The 21,524-nt window shown below is 39.7% G+C and overlaps 1 protein-coding gene across 1 annotated transcript in view; it reads left to right on the forward strand.

The window, feature by feature from the left end:
• Nucleotides 1-21,524, forward strand: part of HHIPL1 (HHIP like 1) — a 661,343-nt gene that overhangs the window by 401,297 nt on the left and 238,522 nt on the right. Inside the window, exon 4 of the mRNA XM_044074611.1 lies at nt 15,504-15,832. Coding sequence (XP_043930546.1) covers nt 15,504-15,832 — 329 coding nt within the window. The remainder of the gene's footprint in view (nt 1-15,503; nt 15,833-21,524) is intronic.

A 21,524-nucleotide genomic window follows, 5' to 3' on the forward strand; every position in this document is an offset into this window, starting at 1 on the left:
ATACCAAGGAAAATAACCAGAGATCCTGAAGAGGTATTAAAAATATTTAGAAAATTTTACAAACATTTGTGTAAAGTAGAGAAATGTGGAAATTGAGAAAAAGTACAAATGGAAATGTTTATGGAAGAATTAAATATGCCAAGGTTAGAGCTAGATGAGCCTCAATTATTAAACAGTTAAGAAAGGAACAGATGACATAAAAATGAAAGTACCCAGGGTTATTACTGTGGATGTTTGGAAGCTAGGAGGGAAAAAATGATAAAGATCTGGAAGGTTTTGTTTAATAGTATTTAAAGGGGGGAGGGGAGCTGGCATCCTGGAGGAGGGCTGTTGTGGCTGTGATGCCTGGTGATGGTGGAGACCCATCAGGTCCAGCTTCATATGGTCCTATTTTAATTCTGGACCATGATTGTAGGGTGTTTGTGCCTATAACAGATGAAGGAATGGCAAAGGTGTTGCTGAGGTTGGTGGATGTGGTTAGGAGTGTTTTTTGGAGGGTAGGCAAGCATTTGGCAACACTGGTGGAATGGCGAGGATCCAGAAGAAGATGGAGTGTGGGAGGCAAAAAATGGCAAAAGAGGGGAATGTTGATATGACTGCATATGAATGTAAGGCTGTTTGTTAGGACAAAAGAGAAAACATGCATGAGGTGGAAAGGGGTGGGGTGGGGGAGGGGGAGAGGAATAGTTCAGGAAGGTAAGCAGGCTAACAACAGTGAAGGTGAGGGCTGAATGGGTATAAGACAAAAGGAAGTTGGCAGAAAGGGTCATAAAGGGTTGAAAAACTGAGTTTTGTGTGTGCAACAGGAAATAGAAAGCAACTGATTTTGCTATACTGAGTAAGAAGGAGCAAGAGATTCAGAAATATATAAGAAAAAAGATGTAATGAGTGATTATCTCACCTAGTTCTTTGCAAAGGAAATGAAAGGAGGGTGCCCTAGGGCAGAATGGGTAGAGAAGTGGATGGGCAGTATTATAGGATAATAGGAAGTTAATAGACTGATGGCCCTAGGGCCCCTACAAGCCCACCCAAGTTCTACCCTTATTTCTCCGATCAGCAAGATTTGTCCCTGTCCAAGAGGGACACAAGAGGAAACCCCGGGGTGAATTTATAGTTATTCATCCAATCGTCCAGACGCATTTTAAGAGGGCCAATGAGATGCTCTGTTTAACATGAATAGGGAGTTTGTTCCAAATGTGTGGTAACTTCTGGGAGACAAATACGGTCCCCCAGCAAGTTCTATTAATGTCACATACCAGGTTAAGGTCTTTGGAGCGAGTAACCCATGTACCATTTGACTTGCGGGTATGCAGCATTTCCAATAAAGCAGGGTCAAAGATTGCCTTATATGCAAGACATAGATTGCCTCTGAGTAGTCTGTATAAAATAGAATAAAGTGACAGTGATTTCAGATAATCCATATAGGACAGATGCTGAAGGCCTTGAATTTTCCTTGTGAGGAACCTTCATGGTCTATCCAGATGCTGCAGGTGCTTGGAAAGGTACATTCCAAAAGGGGCATTGTACTCAGTTATTGACCTGATGAGGGAAGAGTACTGGGAGGTTATAACTTTTTTTTTCTGGATGCAATGCCCTTACTTATGAGATAATCAATGTAGAATGCCCATCTTACCACTGTGGAGACATGGTGATCAAAGGTAAGGTTGCTGTCAACCTGTGTGCCCAGGTCTCTCACCACTTAGGTGTCCTTAGGGTGCTGTTATCGATGTGGTAGTTAACAGGAACATCACACTTACTGAAAGGGATGATAGTACATTTTTTACATTGAATTTAAGGCCATGACTTTGGCAACAATCATTTGTTTGTGTAAGACCCTATTGTAGGATCCTATATGATGTAAAAACAATAAAAAATATAGCCAAAAAGGCCAGCAAATTCAGAACATTAAAAAATAAAAAACACGAGTCACCAAAGATGATAAAACATAACCCAGCTTTAATAAAAAGAACTTCGACTAAGCGCTTTCACCATTATATTTACCTGGCTTCATCAGAGTCGTCACAATAATTGGCAAGACACATATAGTGTTGCTAATGGACCAATAAATAAATTAACCAATAAATTCAATGTGATCCTGATGTTAAAACCATGTTCCTGTCTAATTCAGACACAGGCAAAAACAAGTCAAATATGTGTATAAATATATATAAAAAATTTTTCTGTATGTTTACATTTCAAACCAAACACTATAAGTATTATAAGCTTTGAAGCCTAAATAAATCTTTTTCATACTAAAACATTTTAAAAACAAATAAATAAGTAAATCCATATGTGTATATGTCTGTACAAAGGGGACTCGTACAACAGTAGCTCTTTTTTTAGAATAGGGGCCATCTTGTAGGATGTGTAGAGGTATAGGAGGCGTAGAGGGATTTAATTCCCAATGATGCTGTAAGAATGAAGCTCAGATGGGTCAGGTCACTTCCATGGTCATCATGCCTCTGAGCAGCATGCTAGCAGTTCTTATGATGCTGAGCTTATCAGTGCAAAAATGCCTGATAATGGTAAGTATGGGTTTAGGGGCAGAAAGATCTGTCATTCAGACCTTGCATGACTATTTACAGGAAAAATTGGCAGGAGAGTAGTAGTTGCCTTACTGGGCTGCACCAAGGCTTTGGACTTTAACCCATTTGGCTGGTTTCTAGAAAGGAAAATGGGGCTAAACCTAGGGCAGAAACTATAGAAGTGGATCATTGCATTACTGAAGACAGGGTAGAGGGGTTGGGTTGAGAGGCAGTAAGCCAGGAATAAGGGAAGTGACTAGTGGATCACTAAACCTATGACAAAAGATTACTGTTCATTTCAGCAATTATCAATCTGACAAAACTATAATGCTAGAAAATCATTTTAGAGAATGAAAAGGACATCCAGAATGCATGGTGAGAAAGAAATACATTAAAGATGGCACAGGACGGGTGGAAAATGGTAGGTTGGACACGGGAGATACAGGTGAAGTAGAAGTTTAATGCAGTTAGAGGACAAATTATACAATGGACTAATTGCACCATTTGATCTCAAAGCAAATCTAATGTAATCTGAATATTACCCAAAATTTGAATAATAATTAAAAAAAACTGCGTTTCATCCTGTCTTTACATGCTATGCTTGAGTGCTGAGTCTCATTTAGATATAAAGCATTTTTGTCTACCATTTTTTTTTATCTTAGCTAGAACCAAAAATTACTGGTATGACTTTCTTTCGACTTCTGCAGTATCCTTAAATAGGACATGACAGATATATGCATTGCACTTTGATAAATCAATTTACCAAAAAAGAATGATTTTCCAATTTGTTTAAACACTAATGAACCATCATAATAAGAATTATCCTATCCTACCTGTTTTGATCATGTAGCTGGATATGTGGGGGTTTCCCACTACATACATTGGTCAAGTGTTATACCTCCTAGCAGCTCAGAAATCCTATCCAAACAGTATAATAAGATGTATGTAATGAACTATGATTTCAATGAACTTTAGAGGATCCTTTATAATTCTTTACTTGTAATTTGTAATGCTTTATATCAGAAAACTAAACCAGAAATTTGTGTTCTTTCCTCTCTATGAAAATTGCCTTGGATGGGATTGAGGTGGTTGCTGTCTGTTCAGCATACATTTGTAGGTAGTTATAAGGTTTGCAGTGTAGGGGACTCCAAAGAGCCAAGCACAGTTATTCCCCTAACCAGAGAATTCATCAGTGAGAGTGAGAGCTGGCTAGGTCACCAGTGAGAGTGAGAGCTGGCCAAGTCCCCATTGAGGGTGAGAGCTGGCCAAGTCACCAGTGAGGGTGACAGCTGGACAGTGGAAGATGTGCAGGCAACCTCAGCAGTGATCTGTGCACTTGCTGCCATCCAGGCAATGAGTTTTTCTTTATAATGGGCCCTAAAGCCACTGCTGGGTTGGAAACAAGTGACCTACACCACTACATGTGCCTCTATGCCCTTCTTCATATGTGAGTGCACACGCCCATGCACCCTGTGATGAGGGCTACTACAGTTGCTACTCAATGTCAGAATGCCCACCCTTGGGTCACCCTTTGCGTCATCACATGTCCTACTAGGGATTGTGGCATTGGGCAGTCCAGGTCCAACCCCCTTCCCCTGATAATAGGCATGTCCATCTTTCCCTGTTGGCTCCAACAGACACCTGACCCACTAAGTGAACTTGGATCTCCTCAGCCGCTGTTAGGTCTGTATCTGTCTACACCAAAGCAGCTGGCTAAGCACACCCAAATCTTGAATACATTAATAAAATGAAAATTGCACAGAATACATACGTCTTCCACAGCATTGTGTGTAAACCCCCCCCCCCAGCAGTAGCATAAATAGGTGTCATTTGAATGCCTGAGACTTGCATATGCTTGTCTGAGAACATTTATTATAGGAGTGAGATTGCTATTGCTTATATACTGACTTTGAGACTCCCATAACTTGGAGTTTTTCTTTTATTTAGTATGTATAAGTAATGTTGATGTGAGACATCAGCCCCACATGTGAGGGGGGTGAAGGGAGGCAAAGCCCTCTTTAAAAATATTTTAGCATGACTGAATTTTAATATTTGCCGTTTTACTTCCTTATTGCATTTCTGTGACCGAGGTTCTAGGATTTGCAATTGTAGGTCTTGGACTTCTATAGCAGACCCATATAAGCAATTGTGATGTGACAATATAATTGTTATTGTGATGGTTACAACCTTCAGTTAATATCTATCTCCTTTAGTAGTACAAATCATGTCAAAATATATTGTTACCTTTTTTTGCCTGTGATTATTTGTACCAGTATATAAATGAAAGTTTTGTCGTATACATTTATATTGTTATTGAAATATTTTCCCCATGACTGAAAAATAGGCTGGACATTCCAAATAAATAAAATAACAATAAAAATAAAAATGAATAGATAACTAACTAACTAACTTGGTCTCATAGCTGCCTACTTCAATGCACCATTAAGCTGTTGTAGCCCTGTTCATAGAGACCCAGCATTTGAAGTCTTTCAGTTCTTGTCTGAATAACACTGAAGATACATCTAAAGTTTGTAATAAATGTTTAACATTAATTTCTAAAGCCCCAATGCCTCTGAAATGCTACTGCATTCAGGTTGTTTTCCCCCATGAAAGCATAGTATTTATGGAGAATAAATAAACCACAGTTATGAAGTGACCCTTTAGCAAAACCATCTGTCTCTGCAATGTTTATTGGTATTGCATGTTTATTTTCCTTGACATGGTGGAAAACATTGCATAGTTGTTGACCTCCATGTCTCCATGTACAGAAGAGTTGAAATCATTACTAGCTTTAAAACTGATTTTTTTTATACCCCAAGGTTATTTTTAATTTTTCACTATTGACAGTCAGGTACAAACCTTCAACAAGATAAGTTTCCATGTAAAAACATTACACTCTAATAAATACTGTAGAGAGTTTGGAAGCCTGAATGCTTTTTTTACATTATATTTTTTAGTAAAAATACAATTTTATTCTTTTCTTTGGACAATTTTCAGTTATAAAAAGTTGGTGTTTTTCTACAGCAGCTGCTTGTAATATTGTGACATGCATGCCCAGATATCTCACAGCTGGTCCAGTAATTCTCCATAAAAATTGTGCTATTGCATTGTGTGAAAAAAAAAAAATTAAAAGGCATTCAACTCCTTACTCTGACAATTTGGGTTTTCTGGGATTCCCATGCAATGGTGTCCGCTGTTGCTTTCCCTAGGCAGACTCTTTATAGGTTTACCAGTTATTTTCCCATCAATGCAGGCAGTCTTCCATTAAAAGTGGATGCAGGTTCAATAGGATGTTGTACACTTTTAAGCTAAGTACAAGATATGGCTGAAGAAGGCCTTGTGGTTATCTTTTGAATTAGTTGCAATCCTAAATTCATAGTTGGCCTTAAATTTCCTAATGATAAATTTGAGAGACATAATCCATCTATTCATCCATCCACAACCCCTTTTCCTATTTTTGCATACTGGATCTGGATTTTACCTCAGCAGTGACAATCATCTCAAGACAAGGTTTGCACCATTGGGTGGCTAGCCCTGCCACAGTATTTATTTCACACCACACATTCATATGCACTCTGACACCTATGGCCAGTTTAGAGGGTCCAATCCACCTACATCTCTTTGGTATGTGGGAGGAAACCAGAACACCTGGAGAAAACCCTCGCAAAAACACTTTTATAATGAAGTGGACATTTTTTAATGATAACCAGGAGCTTTTTCTTTTTATTATATAATTTGTTGATGCGACAGTTCCACCATGTGGGTTTGTTCTAAAGTTGCCATTATGCTTATTCTGAACTGGTATGGAGGCATCAATGCAGCTCTCTAAGAGGGAGCAAAATTCAGAGCTGTAGGCATCAGCTTCATTTACAAGATTTGTTGAGGGCTATCCCATTTGTGATTGGTAATAAGATCAATAAACAGAAAGTAATTAACTGTGCACTAATCGTCAAATTCAGATGAGTTATCAGGGCGACAAAACAGGCTTTAGTATAAAATAACAAAGAAAGATGGTCAGATTTAACTAGGGAGGAGTTAACAACTGGTCTGGGGCAGCTGGAAGAAATGATTGTGAGGACAAGATCAAGGAGATTAAGCAAGGCCAAACAAGGCCAGGCCTGCAGGGACCTCTTAATGTTAGCCAGTGTGGGAGACTCCCAAAGTCACTGAGGTAGAATATTCCAGCAGTTCAACATCTAGTAAGAGAAAGCACTAATTCAAGAAGACTCTACCTCTAACCTAGGAACTTTTAACAGCCCAAAATTGGCATTGAGGGGTGCAGACCTAATGGTAAGCAGTGAATGGGTCTTTAAGGTAAGGGAGTTCTAAGTTATACTAAGTGAGATAAACTAAAACAGGAACTTACTATATGGCACAGGCCGAGGCAGATTCCGTAGCACTCATATAATATACTGGTAATAAGATGTACAGTACCAGGAACTGGAATTCTGCACCATTGAATGGCAATCAAGTATCGTGTCTGGCAACCGCAGGGAATGGGAGGTCTGATATTTGTGATACAAGGAGACAGGGACATGAACTACTAGACCAGGGTCCTGTACTAGAAATACATGTTTAAGCTAGGCTGCATTTATTATATGAAAAGAATATTAAAAACTGGTGGCATATAATACCAAAGTATAAGCCTGTCATCAACAACTACACTGAGATCTTTTGCTTTAAATGCAGACTGAAGCCTGCTACTATTGCACAAAATATGAGGGTTTCATGGTCAGGCAGATGGAGTCCGTGATTGTGGTAGGAATAGTCCTGGCTGTTATTTTCAGAGAACAGAGTTTCTTGCAGTTACTACTCATGCAGGAAAGGACATGATTCATGTAATTCAGAGAATTTATAAGTAACATATGCTCACAAACAAAACAGTCATAATTGTGCATTGTCTGCACAGTAGCAACACTACAGAGTCCTCCTTCTAAGGAACTGTCTTAAGGACAGCACAACTGAGGAGTCTCCAAATGGAACCTCCAGATCTGCACAGATTAGGTAGGAGGATGAAGAGGAATGAAACTCCAGTATTACTCTCCAAGCACAACCCTCAGGAAGGGGGCAAACCATCTCAAGTGCATTCCATATCTAATCTCATCAGATTCACCTGTTTGTCTTTTATATATTCAGCTCTATGTCTCTCCTCTTTTTCAGTGCAGACAAGATTGATCTTCATTAGCTACTCTTTGTACATCATATCAGTGCTTCCTGCCACCATACTGGTCACTATCATCTGTATTCTGTCCAGCATTGCTATCTGCCTTTCTCCGTAAGTCCTTCAGAATTGCAAACAGTACCCATGTTTAGCCTGCTCGTCCTGATAATGGAGCACTTATACCTTCCACTTTTGCATTCCACCCCACAAGATACTTATATCTGCAATTGGAGTACATTTACTGCTGCTCTTTCTACTCTAGCTGGATGTTTTATATTTTGTAAAAAAAAATACCCCAGCTCCTTTTCTTCCTTGAGATTCTTGGCCCCTCCCTTCTGCTGAATATTCCGCCCCTTGGTTGCCATTTCCCACTTGCAGCACTTTACACTTTGATGGGTCGAATCAGAGCAACCTCCAAGCTCATAAAATCCCTTTTCAGGCCTGCAATCCAATCTAGTGTTATCCTCAGAGTTTGGCCCAATTTTACATGGCATGCTTAATGGCAGAGATTAAAAAATGAGACAGAGCAGGACCCAGCCCTTGTGTGATGCCACTTATGACTCCTAACCTTCAAAAGCCTTCTCTGACTATTGCCTTATATTCACTGTTGTCAAACCACTTGCCTTTCCATGTACTGAGTTTTCCATGCACACATACCTCTGTCAATCTTTCAAGTAATCTGTGCTGTGGGACCATGTCAAAGGCTTTCTGAAATCCAGATAGATCACATCCATGGGGTTACCTGTGTCTGCCTTTCTGATAACTCAGTCATAAGACTGGATCATATTAATATTACAGGATCTGCCTGCTGTGATCCCATGGTGGAACTCATTAAGTAGCCAGTTCTGGCTCAGAGAGTATTTAAATTTTCATTTAAGGATCACTTTCATTATTCTGCCTACTGCTAAAGTTGCGTACTAGCCTACAGCATTCTGGGCTACTCTTTATTGCTCTGCAGCTCCTTGACTCTGGTTCCTTGAGAACCACACCTTCCCTAAATGATTAGTTAAATATATCTGTCAGAGGTTGTACCAAAACCTCAGCAACGTTTTTAGCATCCTGTGTAGGAACCTGTTTGATATCTGTACCTTGTCATCCTTCAGATCCCCCAGTACCATTGCAGGTTCTGCACTGCTGACATCTCATTTTTCCACCCTTTCCCATTCTCTGCCACTGTCCCACCTTCCCTCACTTCCCCTTTGCCTACTTGATGCACTTTGCTACCCACTTTCTGTCTTTCACATAATCTTCTTGATGATCCAAATAAATACATAAAGTAAATACATTTTTCCATTGTGGTTATCCTTACCTCCATAGTGAGAAGACTGATTTACTTTCTCTTTTTGCCTGGGCTATCCCTTTTAACCCCTTTTTCATATTTTCCTCGAATCTCATTTTTATAATTTCCATTAATTCTTCTTTTGCTGTGCCATTCTTATCATGCTGCTGTTTATGCATTTCCCATTTTTTGTCATACTCAGACCCTTTGTAATCCCAAACCTTTGCCTTTGACTGGGGATGTAAGGGGTATCATGAGGGCCTCAACAATTATTTAAAGATGGTCATTGCTTCATGGACCAGATCTTGTAAGCTGAGGTAGGCAAAACAGACAGAGGTGGTGTAGGGGAGGAAACAAAAGTAGAGGACATTCTTACAGTCACCTAAGCTCATTCACTGACCTCTTCTTTTTCTGTCACTAGCAAGATCTTGGCCTCTTTATCTTCTGTGACATCAATGCCTGACCTGCAAGCTTGACATATGAGAATAACGTCTTCTGTAGGACCTCTTCTTAGGTCAGTCACCTGTGGAGCTGATGATCCCACTCACCTCTCCTCATCCATTTCTCACTACTGGGACTATAGGTGGCATCGATGTGGGTGCCAGTCCTGCTTCACTGCCATTTGCAGTCCTCATGGCTGGGTCATACTGTCTTTAGAGGATTCTCCCTTTCCTAAGGAATAATGTTTTTTTTTCTGTCCCTCGTCACCTAACCTACATTTGCCTGTTTTGTTATTGATGGACTTTTCCTCAGATGCTGTGGTTGCTGGTGCTCTCTAATTTGGCCTTATACTTCCCAGTTTTGCATCCATTGTGAGGAGGTTTTAGTAATCATGTCATAGTCTGATGAAAGCTTACAGAGTCTGTGAAATAGTACACTGATATATACTGCTTCCTGATTTATTTTTCAGTTCTATAAACCAGGTTGATGTTAGTCATTAAACTGATGTCTGTCCATTTACAGCGTCCACTTTTGGCATGCCTTGTTATCAACCCCAGTGCAACTGACCCAAGATGAGCCTTGTGTTCGTAGGTCTCATAGGAAGACTAGATCTATGGGGTGCATCCCAGTGTGTTCCTGTTTTGAGTTAGGGTCACTGATTTCTTCAATGAGTCATCAAAGAGGGGTTAGATATTTGGATCATGTTTGTCCCCTTCTTTTAGACTACCATACCAATGATGACCTTAAAAGCTCCAGACATCATAACTCTAATTATTAAAGGGGCTCCCAACACACACGCGCCATGATTCATGAGTGAATTTATAGATGGCAATTCACATACATCATACTTTAACTGTTAAACAAAATTCAAAAGGTATGCAGTAGTTTCACACAATAATAGAGTAATTACTAAAAAAGGTACAAAACCTGTGCTACTGCTGCTCAAAATTTAGATTTAAAAAACACATCTGTAAAATACATTTGAGTAACATGAATGCATGTAAGCGTAGATATTAATTTGAGCAACAACTACAGAAATGTACAAATTATTGTTATACAGACAAAATATGCCTAATAAGATACAGAGTAAGGGTGAGGCTGATAGGACAAAGGCAGTATAGAGAAAACAGAAAACAGTTTTAATGGTATTTATTTAGATTTGTCTACTGAGGCAGTGCACTGATAAATATTGACCAACTTTAGGATCAGTCCAGGTGAAATACTAAACATGTAGAAAAAGAATTATATGCCATTTGTATATCAAACTGATTTGTACAGATGCTTGTGTTGAAATATGTATTTGTAAAGCTGCTTGTGTTAAAAATGTACCAGCAGTGTACCCTGTTGGACAAAAAAGAAATATACATGAATTATTGTAACTGTTTAAATGTATATGTTTTAACAGAGGGTACTGGAAGAGAAGATATTAATCTCAATCCATCTAACCTTGAAAATAGTTGGAAATTAAATTACCTGGCTTAGGCCATAAAGATTGTATCTCGCAGTTCTCAATGCAGCCAGAGACAAAAAGTCTGTACTAGGGAGCTGTCTGCATTGTCCTTGGTCTGAACTAATTGCTACTGTGGAAGGGTGGAGGTTTGAAATTGTTTTATGACTACCGGGAGTTGCAGCGGATATTAGCAAGGCTCTTTGTGTGTGCATTATTGACACATATGTGGTATATCCTGACAGCTTCTAGCCAAGGGTCTTAGCATGGGAACCAGAAGTCAGAAGACCAGATGCATGTGATGTAATTCTGTAATCCATCACTAAAAATGATATTTTAACACTAGGTGAGACGGAATTCTCATTGCAGTCTATTTTTGAAACCTGACAAGTAAGGACCCCTCACCTACTTCATCTTGACTTGCTCTACTAAGTGACCAGGGAATAGTAATTCTTTAGATCAGTCAGAAAAAATATAGTGAGATTAGTTCAGTACTGATTTTCTGTACCTGTATGAATCTATTCACCTGTGTTATTTTAATATTTCCTGTGACTCAAACTTTGCAAGCAAAATATCCACAACTGACCACCACAGAGCTAAAATCCTTTTAATAAAACAACTTGAAAACCATAAAAACAGAAGGCTATTAAGCTGAAAGCGCTTATCCATTTTCTCTGCTGAAGCTGCGACTTCTTTTCTTTTTATGGTTTCAAGTTGTTTTATTAAAAGGATTTTAGCTCCATGTGGTCCGTTGCTGTTTTAATGGGAACCTGGTTAAAAGCACACATTACTGACAATGAAATTACACCACCTGGTTACAACATTATTAGAGCAGACAGGAAGGTAAAAAGAGGTGGAGGGGTAGCCATCTTATTTAAAAGTAGTCTTGCACTTTTTCCACAAAGCCTAAACATAGATATATCAAAAACATAGAAATCCTACCTACTAGATGTCAACTTAATCAAAACAAATTCATATCCATTATAGTTACCTATGTCCCACCTGGAAATAGCATATCCACTGTAGAGCACATCATCCAGTCTATATCAAGTTCCATACCCAAGAAACTATCATTATGGGTGACTTTAATATAGACTGGACAACTTGTAATTCACATAACCCTAGCAATCACATCAACCTCTATGGCTTCACACAACCCATTCAAGCTCCTGCATGGACATATAAACACTCCAACCGTCAAGCTATACTGGATTGGACATGAACCAACAAGCCTCAGAATTATCATATTAGTGGCTGCTTACCTGACAGCCTTAGTGACCATATGCTAACCTATCTATTGAGAAAAAACATCAGTACTGTCAAGGTCACCACCTTCCGTCAAATCCGGAGTAAAAAAAACTTTGACCCCTAAGACCGAATCAATACCCTAAAAAATGTAACTGGTCTCTACTGAAAAACCTGCCCCCTTGATGCTGCACATTATTTCAATAATACCTTCTTTGAAATTCTAAACAAACTGCCCCCCCCCAGGTCAATTCGTATTAAGGCCACATACACACCATGGCTGACTAATGACACCAGAATGCTCCTTAGGAAAATAGACAGAGCTTGGCAAACATGGCTCACCTGTAAAACCCAAATCAACCACATCGCATTCCAGCAAATTAGAAACAAGGCTAAACACCAAATCAATCTAGATAAAAAGAACTTATACTATAACTTGCAACATAAACACCAGCATAGCCGTCCAAAATTTTGGAATACCATAAATGCCATTCTCCTCCCAGGACATCCCACTATCCTAGCCCCCCAAACTACCACACTCTCCTACCACCATTGCAGAAGAATTCAATAAATCTTTCAGTGAAAGTGCACTGTCTCTAATTAAAAGTAAGTCCACAGAACCATCACTAGCCTCCAAACCTCTCTATATTAAGTCCAACTCCTTCTCCTTTCAACCTATTGCCACAGCTACCATTAAGAAACTACTGAAAAAGCTTAAACCCTCTTCAATAGCGGCTGACAAGTTACCAGTCAAATATCTAAAACTACCAGCTGAAGCCATATCTTATCCAGTGTCGATCCATATTAATAGGTCCATAGCAGAACAACATGTCCCAGCAATATGGAAAATTGTACAAATTATCCCCTTACACAAAGGGAGAAATTCCACAGAGCTGACCAACTACAGACCGATTGCTATTCTCTTTCCACTATCTAAACTCGAAAGATGCATCCGCTCCCAACTGATTCATTATCTTACCTTCAACAACATGTTAGCAGCATGTCAACATGGTTTCAGGCCCCATCATAGTACCAACACCTCGCTCCTCAGTTTCACCAATGCCATCAACCAACTCAGAAATAATGGTAAAATAGTCTTTGCTATCTTTCTAGAAATGTCCAAGGCCTTTGATATGGTTTCCAATCCCAAACTATTAAATACACTCTCCAAATTGAACCTCTGCCACTCTGTACTTCAGTGGTTCCAAAGCTATCTACAGGACCTTCAACAGTCTGTAAAATGGCTTAATGTCCTATCCCCACTCTTCCTGTCACACTAGGAGTACCTCAAGGCTCAGATCTTGGGCCACTACTCTTCACTATTTTTATGAACAACCTCCATAGTGCTACCCCACTGGCTTCAACTATCCAATATGCAGATGACACAACACGTACATGTGCTGCTAATAACTTGCAACACCTCCATGATATAACCCAAAAATCATTCTGAGATACCGATCTATGGCTCTCTAACCATCAGCTCATACTCAACCCCAATAAAAGAAAACTCATGATCTTCCAACCCACAAGATCCCCCCCCCCCCTGCACCTTCCACAGTACAGCTAGGAATAATACTAAAATGAATGCCAATTCACAAACAAAACTACTAGGTGTAATAAAAGATAACAACTTAAGATTTGACCTACATATAGCGCAAACACTTAAGAAAGTTTCCAAAAAGATGGGTACTATTTACAGAAATAAAAATTATCTAACACCTCTACGGTTGCCATTGCTAGAACCCATCTTCTATCAACACTTCTGTATGCTTCCCCTATTCTTACCAACCTTAAAAAGATAGATTTAATTAAACTTGAAACATGCTACAATAAAATAGCTAAATTTGCAACTGACTGCCCACATCATACCCACCACTGTCACTCCTTAAAAAAAACCTCTCCTGGTTAGAACTCCAACAACTTCTATTCTATAACCCATTAACCTTAGCATGCAAGCTAGTATATCAACCTGAAAAAACCCTGCCCTTCTAAATATTCTCCAGCCCCATACCAAAAATAGAAGTCATCGCTCAACAAATAAATCTCTACTACAAGTGTCCAAATCCACTAATACAGAAGGGGACTCACTATTTTCTCATCATGTAGCAACAAGGTGGAATTCACTATCTCACAGTATCAGAACAAACACCAATACCAACCAATTCAAAAAGATTCTTAAGAATTATCTTAATGACACTTGGCTTTGTTCCTGTACTACTCCAGGCTAACTAGTTTTAATAACTTTTGGTCACACATTTTCTTCTTCTCTGACCACCTCACAATCTGTGTTCTCTCTCATGTCTAGATAATCTCTAACCTCATCTTTTTCTATCCAATCCCCCTCCCCACAAACCCTTCCTCAGCTTACTTTGTGAAACTACAATGTCTACACTACAGTAATGAATTATATCAGATTATTGTATAGTACAAATGTCAGCTGTAATAGCATAGAATGTAACTTCTGGTGTACTTTATATCTTGTATATTTTTTTGTATAATTTCTTGTAAAAGTTTTTGTATAATCTCAGTATGTGGAGCTTTTCTCCCCGGGCCTCCACTGAAAATGGGTCTTGTCCCTGTCGGACTTTCCTTGTAAACAAATGTAAAATAAATAAATAAATAAATCTGTATTAAGATTAATTTCACTCAGTATAATTGGGTACCCTTGCAAGAGCCTTAGAGTAGCTGGCTTTGGAGTGTCTGGTGATGGTGTAACTACCTTATAATCTGGGCAGAAGGGGGCATAGCTAGTAAATCTGTGCCAGCCTTTCCCAGGTGTGTATGTGAAAATCAAATCTGAAAGAGTGTGTGTGTCAGCTGTTTGGAGCAGAGACATGAAGCACTGGTTTCACAGAGAGCGTGCTGGAAAACTTGGCTTGGACATTCAGCTGAGGTCTCAGCTCTATAGCTGTGCCAGTGGGGGTCTTACTGGGGACGTGGAGAGAGACAGATAGAGAAATCCAGACCCTGGAATGAGTGTGTTTCTGTGTGCTCTTAAGGGAAATTGTGTTTGCTGCAGAGAGCTGCATCTGAAAATACTGGGTATACCCGTTTTTGTTCCAAGTGAACTTCTCTCTCCAGTGCGAGTGGTGATGATTCAGGTTACTTGATTACTAGCCCAAAGTGGGGATGTCACAATACATTCTAGTGAACGAGCTCAGTGCAATGTATGATCACCAAAGTAAAGTACACAATACAAGACTGTAACTGGGCGAATATTTTATATCGATCTGAGAATTAAATACTTGCTTCTAGATGGAAAAGGCAAACTGTCTGTTTTTTAGCCATGACTCATCTTTGCAAATTGTCATATAAATCTGAAAGTTCTGCTATTACATATATGTACTGAGTTAAGGCAAGTGTTTGTCTAACTTCTCCTGTCTCACACACTCTTTCTTTCTGCAGATCATCACTGTTAGGAAAAGTACTACGAATCAATGTAGATCACAATAACCCTAAGAAGCCTTATGGCATTCCTGCTGACAATCCATTTGTCAATGACCCACAAGCCAGGCCTGAAGTCTATGTGTATGGTGCAAGAAATATGTGGCGCTGCTCTGTGGATCGAGGTGACCAATTCACCAAGCGGGGAAAAGGACGTATTTTTTGTGGTGATGTAGGCCAGAATAAGTTTGAGGAAGTGGACATTTTAGAAAAAGGGAAAAATTATGGTTGGAGAGCAAAAGAAGGCTTTTCCTGTTATGATAAAAGACTGTGCAACAATGCTTCTCTAGGTAAATATTGTCTACATTATGTTACATTCAAAAGTATTTAATGAAGCTCTTGTTGGGATGCTAAGCATTGAATTTTGTGCACTTTGAAGATATGTTTCTTTACTAAACAGCAGTACTACGCCTGCATGTTCAAGTGCCTGGACTTTTATACCAGGTGGCTCATATGCTTTTGTTTTTTGCTGATTCTGCTGTAATAGGCATTTCTGTTGGACATTATTCATGTGTCTTACTGCCAGATACTTTTACATGCCTTTTGTTTCATAAGTAGAATGTTTATTTCAGTCTCAAACATTTTTCTTTTAAATGTTAATTTTAATCCACAAGTTACAGGCAAAAATATTTATTTGCTTTGATTAGTATGAAAAAATTACAGAGTATAGGATCTAAGCCACTTGTATTAAAATTCATTGCCTTCTCAAAACTATATTAAACAAGTAATACTGCCAGACAGCATGGGCATTATAGGAAAATGATGGATGGCTCAGGAATGTTGGTGGCATGGATGGGGGGAGGGTGTTCCAACCCCTGGATGACATTTATGTGTTTCTTTTTATAATATGTTTATGTTCATTGGTGTTTTTAGAAAAAAAGTAGTCTGTTTTTTCTTTTTTTGTTTGTTTAATCACTCCCAAAGCAAACTCGTTTTTCTGTTATACACAAAAGAGTGTGCATGGAAAGTGTGCTGCATGTGACATGTTGTGGTCTGGTAAGGAAAAATGATGTCAGTACCTATAGTATGCGCAACATGTAACTGCTGAAAAATGTTTTATGGTTACATATGTATGTCAACAGCCTCTTTCTGTTTTTGTGAATGAAAGGTACAGTTTATATGCGCAGAGTAAGCAGTTGCAACATAGTTGCAGTTTTAGGGATTTGATGTAAAGGGATGAGCTTGTCAGTTATCTTATTTAGTGCACCATACTGGTTGTCTGAAATTTCTGTTGTAACCCAGGAGAAGTAGAACGAGAGGACCAAAGATACGTTGAGCCTGGAAAAAATATTGCCTACAAATAGGGAGGGGGAGAAAGGTGGGTGAGGCATGCACTAAGCTTCATTTTAGTCTGTACTTAATGGTTGCTGCATACAGCAAGATGATGGTCTCTTCTGTCGTGTCAGAGGTCAAAGCACAGTTCTAGAAAATGTGTACTTGGATAAGCAGGGGTTCAAATCTGGCAAAAATCTAAATACTGTGAGAGTATCAAAAATTAGTAGAGTACTGGCTTACTTATTTTATGTGAATAATTCAACCTAATGTGGAAATTTAGAAGGCTGTAATTGTTGGAGGTTGGTGTTATGGTTAAAGTGTCCGCTTCACAGACGCAAGATGCAGTGTTTGATCCTTACTGTTGGGCATGATCTAGGTTTTGGCTAGCCATGTAATAGTCTGCAAAAACTGATTGCTTTGTTTCTACTTATGACAGCACATTAAAGTGTCTTTGAGGGAAGACAGCACACTGTATATTAAGACAAGGTCAGATTTCCTTCAGAAATATCATTCCCAATGAATCCTCATCTTTTGCGAAAAAGAGGGGGGGGGTTGTCAAAAAAAATATTACTCTTTGCTTACTTGGTTATTTATTTTGACATTTTGGAAGATTTCTTTCATACAAATTGTGCATGTTACAGTTTACTTTTTAGCAAAGTTTGAAAAGCTTGAGAAAATTTTATTTTAACAGCTGTTTTGATAGTGTACTTGTATTTCAATCTCTTTCTGGGAGTGAACAAATGAAAGGACTCACATGAGGCTACATGTTTATAAAGCTATCCTTGTGTTTGTGTGTGTGTGTGTGTGTGTGTGTGTGTGTGTGTGTGTGTGTGTGTGTGTAGTGTATATTTAAAATAGAAAAAGAAGGATCATTACAACAAAACACAATTTGTCAAATACATTCAGCAAATTTACCTTTTGTTACACCACTATTTCTATGCATAGCTATACTGATCGAGAAAAGAAAACAGCCTCCTTTTTCAATCAGTTAAACAACACACACACACTCAATTCTGCTTTATTGCCTGTCTTCCATTATGCTCTGCCACATTTTACTGGTAATAAGTATAAAGGACTGTACTGCTTTAAAGGGGAATCAATTAATTCCTTCAATCCCGACAATCTGGGACTCATCACAAAACATGTTCTCTTAGAATCGAGAGTAATAATACAGGCATTCTCTGTACCACATTATAACCCAGACACAAAGAAACACACACACACACACACACACACACACACACACACACACACACACACACACACACACACACACACACACACACACACACACTAATAATAATTTGTCTGTACAGTATTATTGTTAGGGAGAAGTTCTTTAGTACTCTAATGTGTAAATGTGTAAGGTTAAGGTTGGGGGTAAGATTAGGGTTAGCACTGCCTTACTTACTACTTCTAACCCAAACCTACACATTAGGGTACTTTCCCTAACAGTACCACTATATAAGATACACAGGCACACACATACACACACATTGCAAACACATCTATCCTCTTCCCTGGCCCTTATAATAACTTTGACCTTCAAACACTCGCGCATGCGCCCAGACACGCACACACACACACACACACACACACACACACACACACACACACACACACACACGCATACACACACACACACACACACACACACACACACACACACACACACACACACACACACACACACACACACACACACACACACACTCAACCACAGTCCCGAAACTTTGATTTCAAATGACAGTTTTGGCATTAGTAGCCAGTCCCATTTACCTTACATGTGATATTAAACGTTTCAACTATTGCTGCAGTGTACCCCAAAATTTGTTGACAATGGGTATGTTTGACCAGACATATTGTATCTATCTATATATATATATATATATATATATATATATATATATATATATATATATATATATATGTGTGTGTGTGTGTGTGTGTGTGTGTGTGTGTGTATACATACTGCAGCAGAGACCACCACTCCATAAAATAATGTAGTTTTATTAGAATGAAAAAAATACAGGTGAGATTGTTCTTGTATATATAGGTGAAGCAAAAGAAAATACATAAAAGACTTTTTCTGTAGTATGAAAAAGAAAAAAAAAACGGATTCACTGTCTGCCAAGTTTAACACTTGTCCAAAGATGCTTTCATTCAGTTAATCGGTTTACTATCAGAATGCAGAATGAAGATTTGGCAAACATGGGAATGCTGAATGTCAGTTGGCTGATTTCCATATTGTCAACCTTAAGTTCTGCGAGTCTCCTTTTCAGCGAATGCCACTGTGCATTCGCTTATATGTGGGCAATGTTACATATAGAGATCATGGTACAGTGCAGATTAGGAGAATTACCCTTTTCCTCACTATAGGGCAATCTTGGAGTTGGAATATATAAGTAGCAAGGGGTGCGGGAGCGTAGCCTCCCACAGGTGGAGTGCAGGGGGGCCTGCTCCCCTGTAAAAACATGACTGTCAGTGCTGTGCAGTATGGATCTGGTACTTACATACTGCTGTAAAGCAGACAGGTAAGTGTACACTTACCACATTGTTTGAAACAGTGCAGGGGATGACAGACTTCAGAAGCTGACTTTGACTTTGCAGCAACTACCTTGTCAATATTCCAACCAAATTAATATTCAGGACATAGGTGTGTACTAGGTTAATGGCTCTGGATCCTTTACAAGCCTAGCCCATAGAAGTGCCCTGGTATCGTGCTGCCCGACGTTAGTTCCCAGTGCCTCTATCAAGTAGAGCCACTGGAGTGATCCCCAGGGTGAACTTTCTATTATCCATCCACTCATCAAGATTTCTCTTGAAGAGGGTCAGTGAGGTGCTCTGCTTGACATGTATGGGAAGTCTGTTCCAGAGCATGGGCAGTCTCTGGGTAAGGAACCTGTCCCTCCAGCATGTTCTCTTGATTGTGGTAATGAGGTTGAGGTCTCTGGAATGTATGGTGTGGAGGGACTGGGATTTCTTTAGATGTACCATTTCTAACAGGGCTGGGTCAGACATTTTGTAAGTCAAGCAGAGGTCACCTCTAAGTAGGTGATAGTAGATAAGTAGGTGATATAGGGTTGGGAGGGTGGCCTAATGGTTAAGGTGTTTGCCTTACAACCACAAGGTGCAGGGTTTGAGTCTCACAAAGGATAATTGGCTAGGCTTAAAATGGCTCGCAAGGGCAGTTAGCTTAGTAGTAATCTATGAAACTATGAAACTATATGAGACAGAGAATAGCTGGAGTCTTCTGAGTCTGTCTGTGTAGGACATATGTTTAATACCTATGATCCTCTTCGTGAGGTACTTCTGTGGCCTATCCAGCTGTTGCAGGTGTCTAGTGAGGTACATGCCAAATGCGGCATTATCCTCAATAATTGGTCTCCCTACTCTTCCCTCATTAGACCAATTATCCTCAATAATTGGTCTAATGAGGGAAGAGTAGGGAGAGACGATGACCTCTTTCTTTTAGGATGCAAAACCCTTGGTAATGAGATGTGCTACACAGAAGGACTTTCTGACCACAGTGGCAATGTGGTGGTCGAAGGAGAGGTTGCTGTCGACCTGTGTCCCCAGATCTCTTATAATGCCTTCAATGTTCAGTGGGCTCCCAGCGATGTGGTAATTAGTGGGAACTCAGTTTTTACCAAAGGGGATGACGATGCATTTTTTGGCATTAAACTTAAGGCCATGGTTTCGACACTAGTCATTGATCTCAGTGAGGCCTTTCTGTAGGATGTCTGCATCTCTTGGTGAGTTAATAATGGTTCCAAGCTTGCAGTCGTCTGCATACATGGTCAGTCAGAGTCCCTTTGTGTTGGCCTGGACTTCTGAGAAGTAGATGCCGAACAGGAGAGGACCCAGGACTGATCCCTGTGGGACTCCACTCGTGACTGGGTGGCAGTCTGACTTGGAGTCCGCTACTTTCACACTGTGTTCTATCTGTGAGCAAATTTGCAACCCACCTAGTGATATAGGGGTTGATGCCTAGTTTGGTGAGTTTATCAATAATTCCTGAGTGAGGAATGGCATCAAAGGCCATGGCCAGATTGAGGTAGGCTGCATGCACTGCCTTACCTTCATCCACAGCCCTGGTGACTGACTCAAAGAAGTCAACCAGGTTGAGCAGGCATGATCTCCCTTTCACAAAGTCAAATTGCATGGGCTATAAAGTTTGGAGATTTCCTATATCTTTGTTAATCAGATCCATGATGATGTGCTCCATAGCTTTACATATCAGACTCATCAGGCTAATGGGGCTTTAATTTGCAAGGTCCATAGTCACTCCACCTTTATGTAGAGGGCTGACTGTAGCAGTGCGCCATTCGGTAGGGACAAAGCCTGAGGTGAGGCTGTGACTGAACAGGGCACACATATGTGGTGCCAGTTCGATTTGAAGTTCATGTAGAACACAGCCAAGGATATTACTGGGTCCCATAGAAGCTGTATTCTTGGCCTTGGACAATGCAGCTTTTACCAGTGCTGCAGTAATGCTGTGTGCCTGGCATTCTTCCGATATTGTGATTGGTCCTTTGGGGGGGGGGGTAAAGTTGGCAGTGAATCTGTTGGCCAGTATGTTGGCAGTATCTGTTGGCTGAGTATAAGAGCTACCATTGTGCAGTATCCCAGAGCAAATCTGGGTATTGCTATGGAGGTTCTTGATATAGCTATAGAAGGCTTTAGAAGATTTTATGAGGGATCTCA

This window comes from Protopterus annectens, chromosome 6.part0, assembly GCF_019279795.1.
Source record: "Protopterus annectens isolate FY-2018-M chromosome 6.part0, PAN1.0, whole genome shotgun sequence".
Lineage (NCBI taxonomy): Eukaryota > Metazoa > Chordata > Ceratodontiformes > Protopteridae > Protopterus > Protopterus annectens.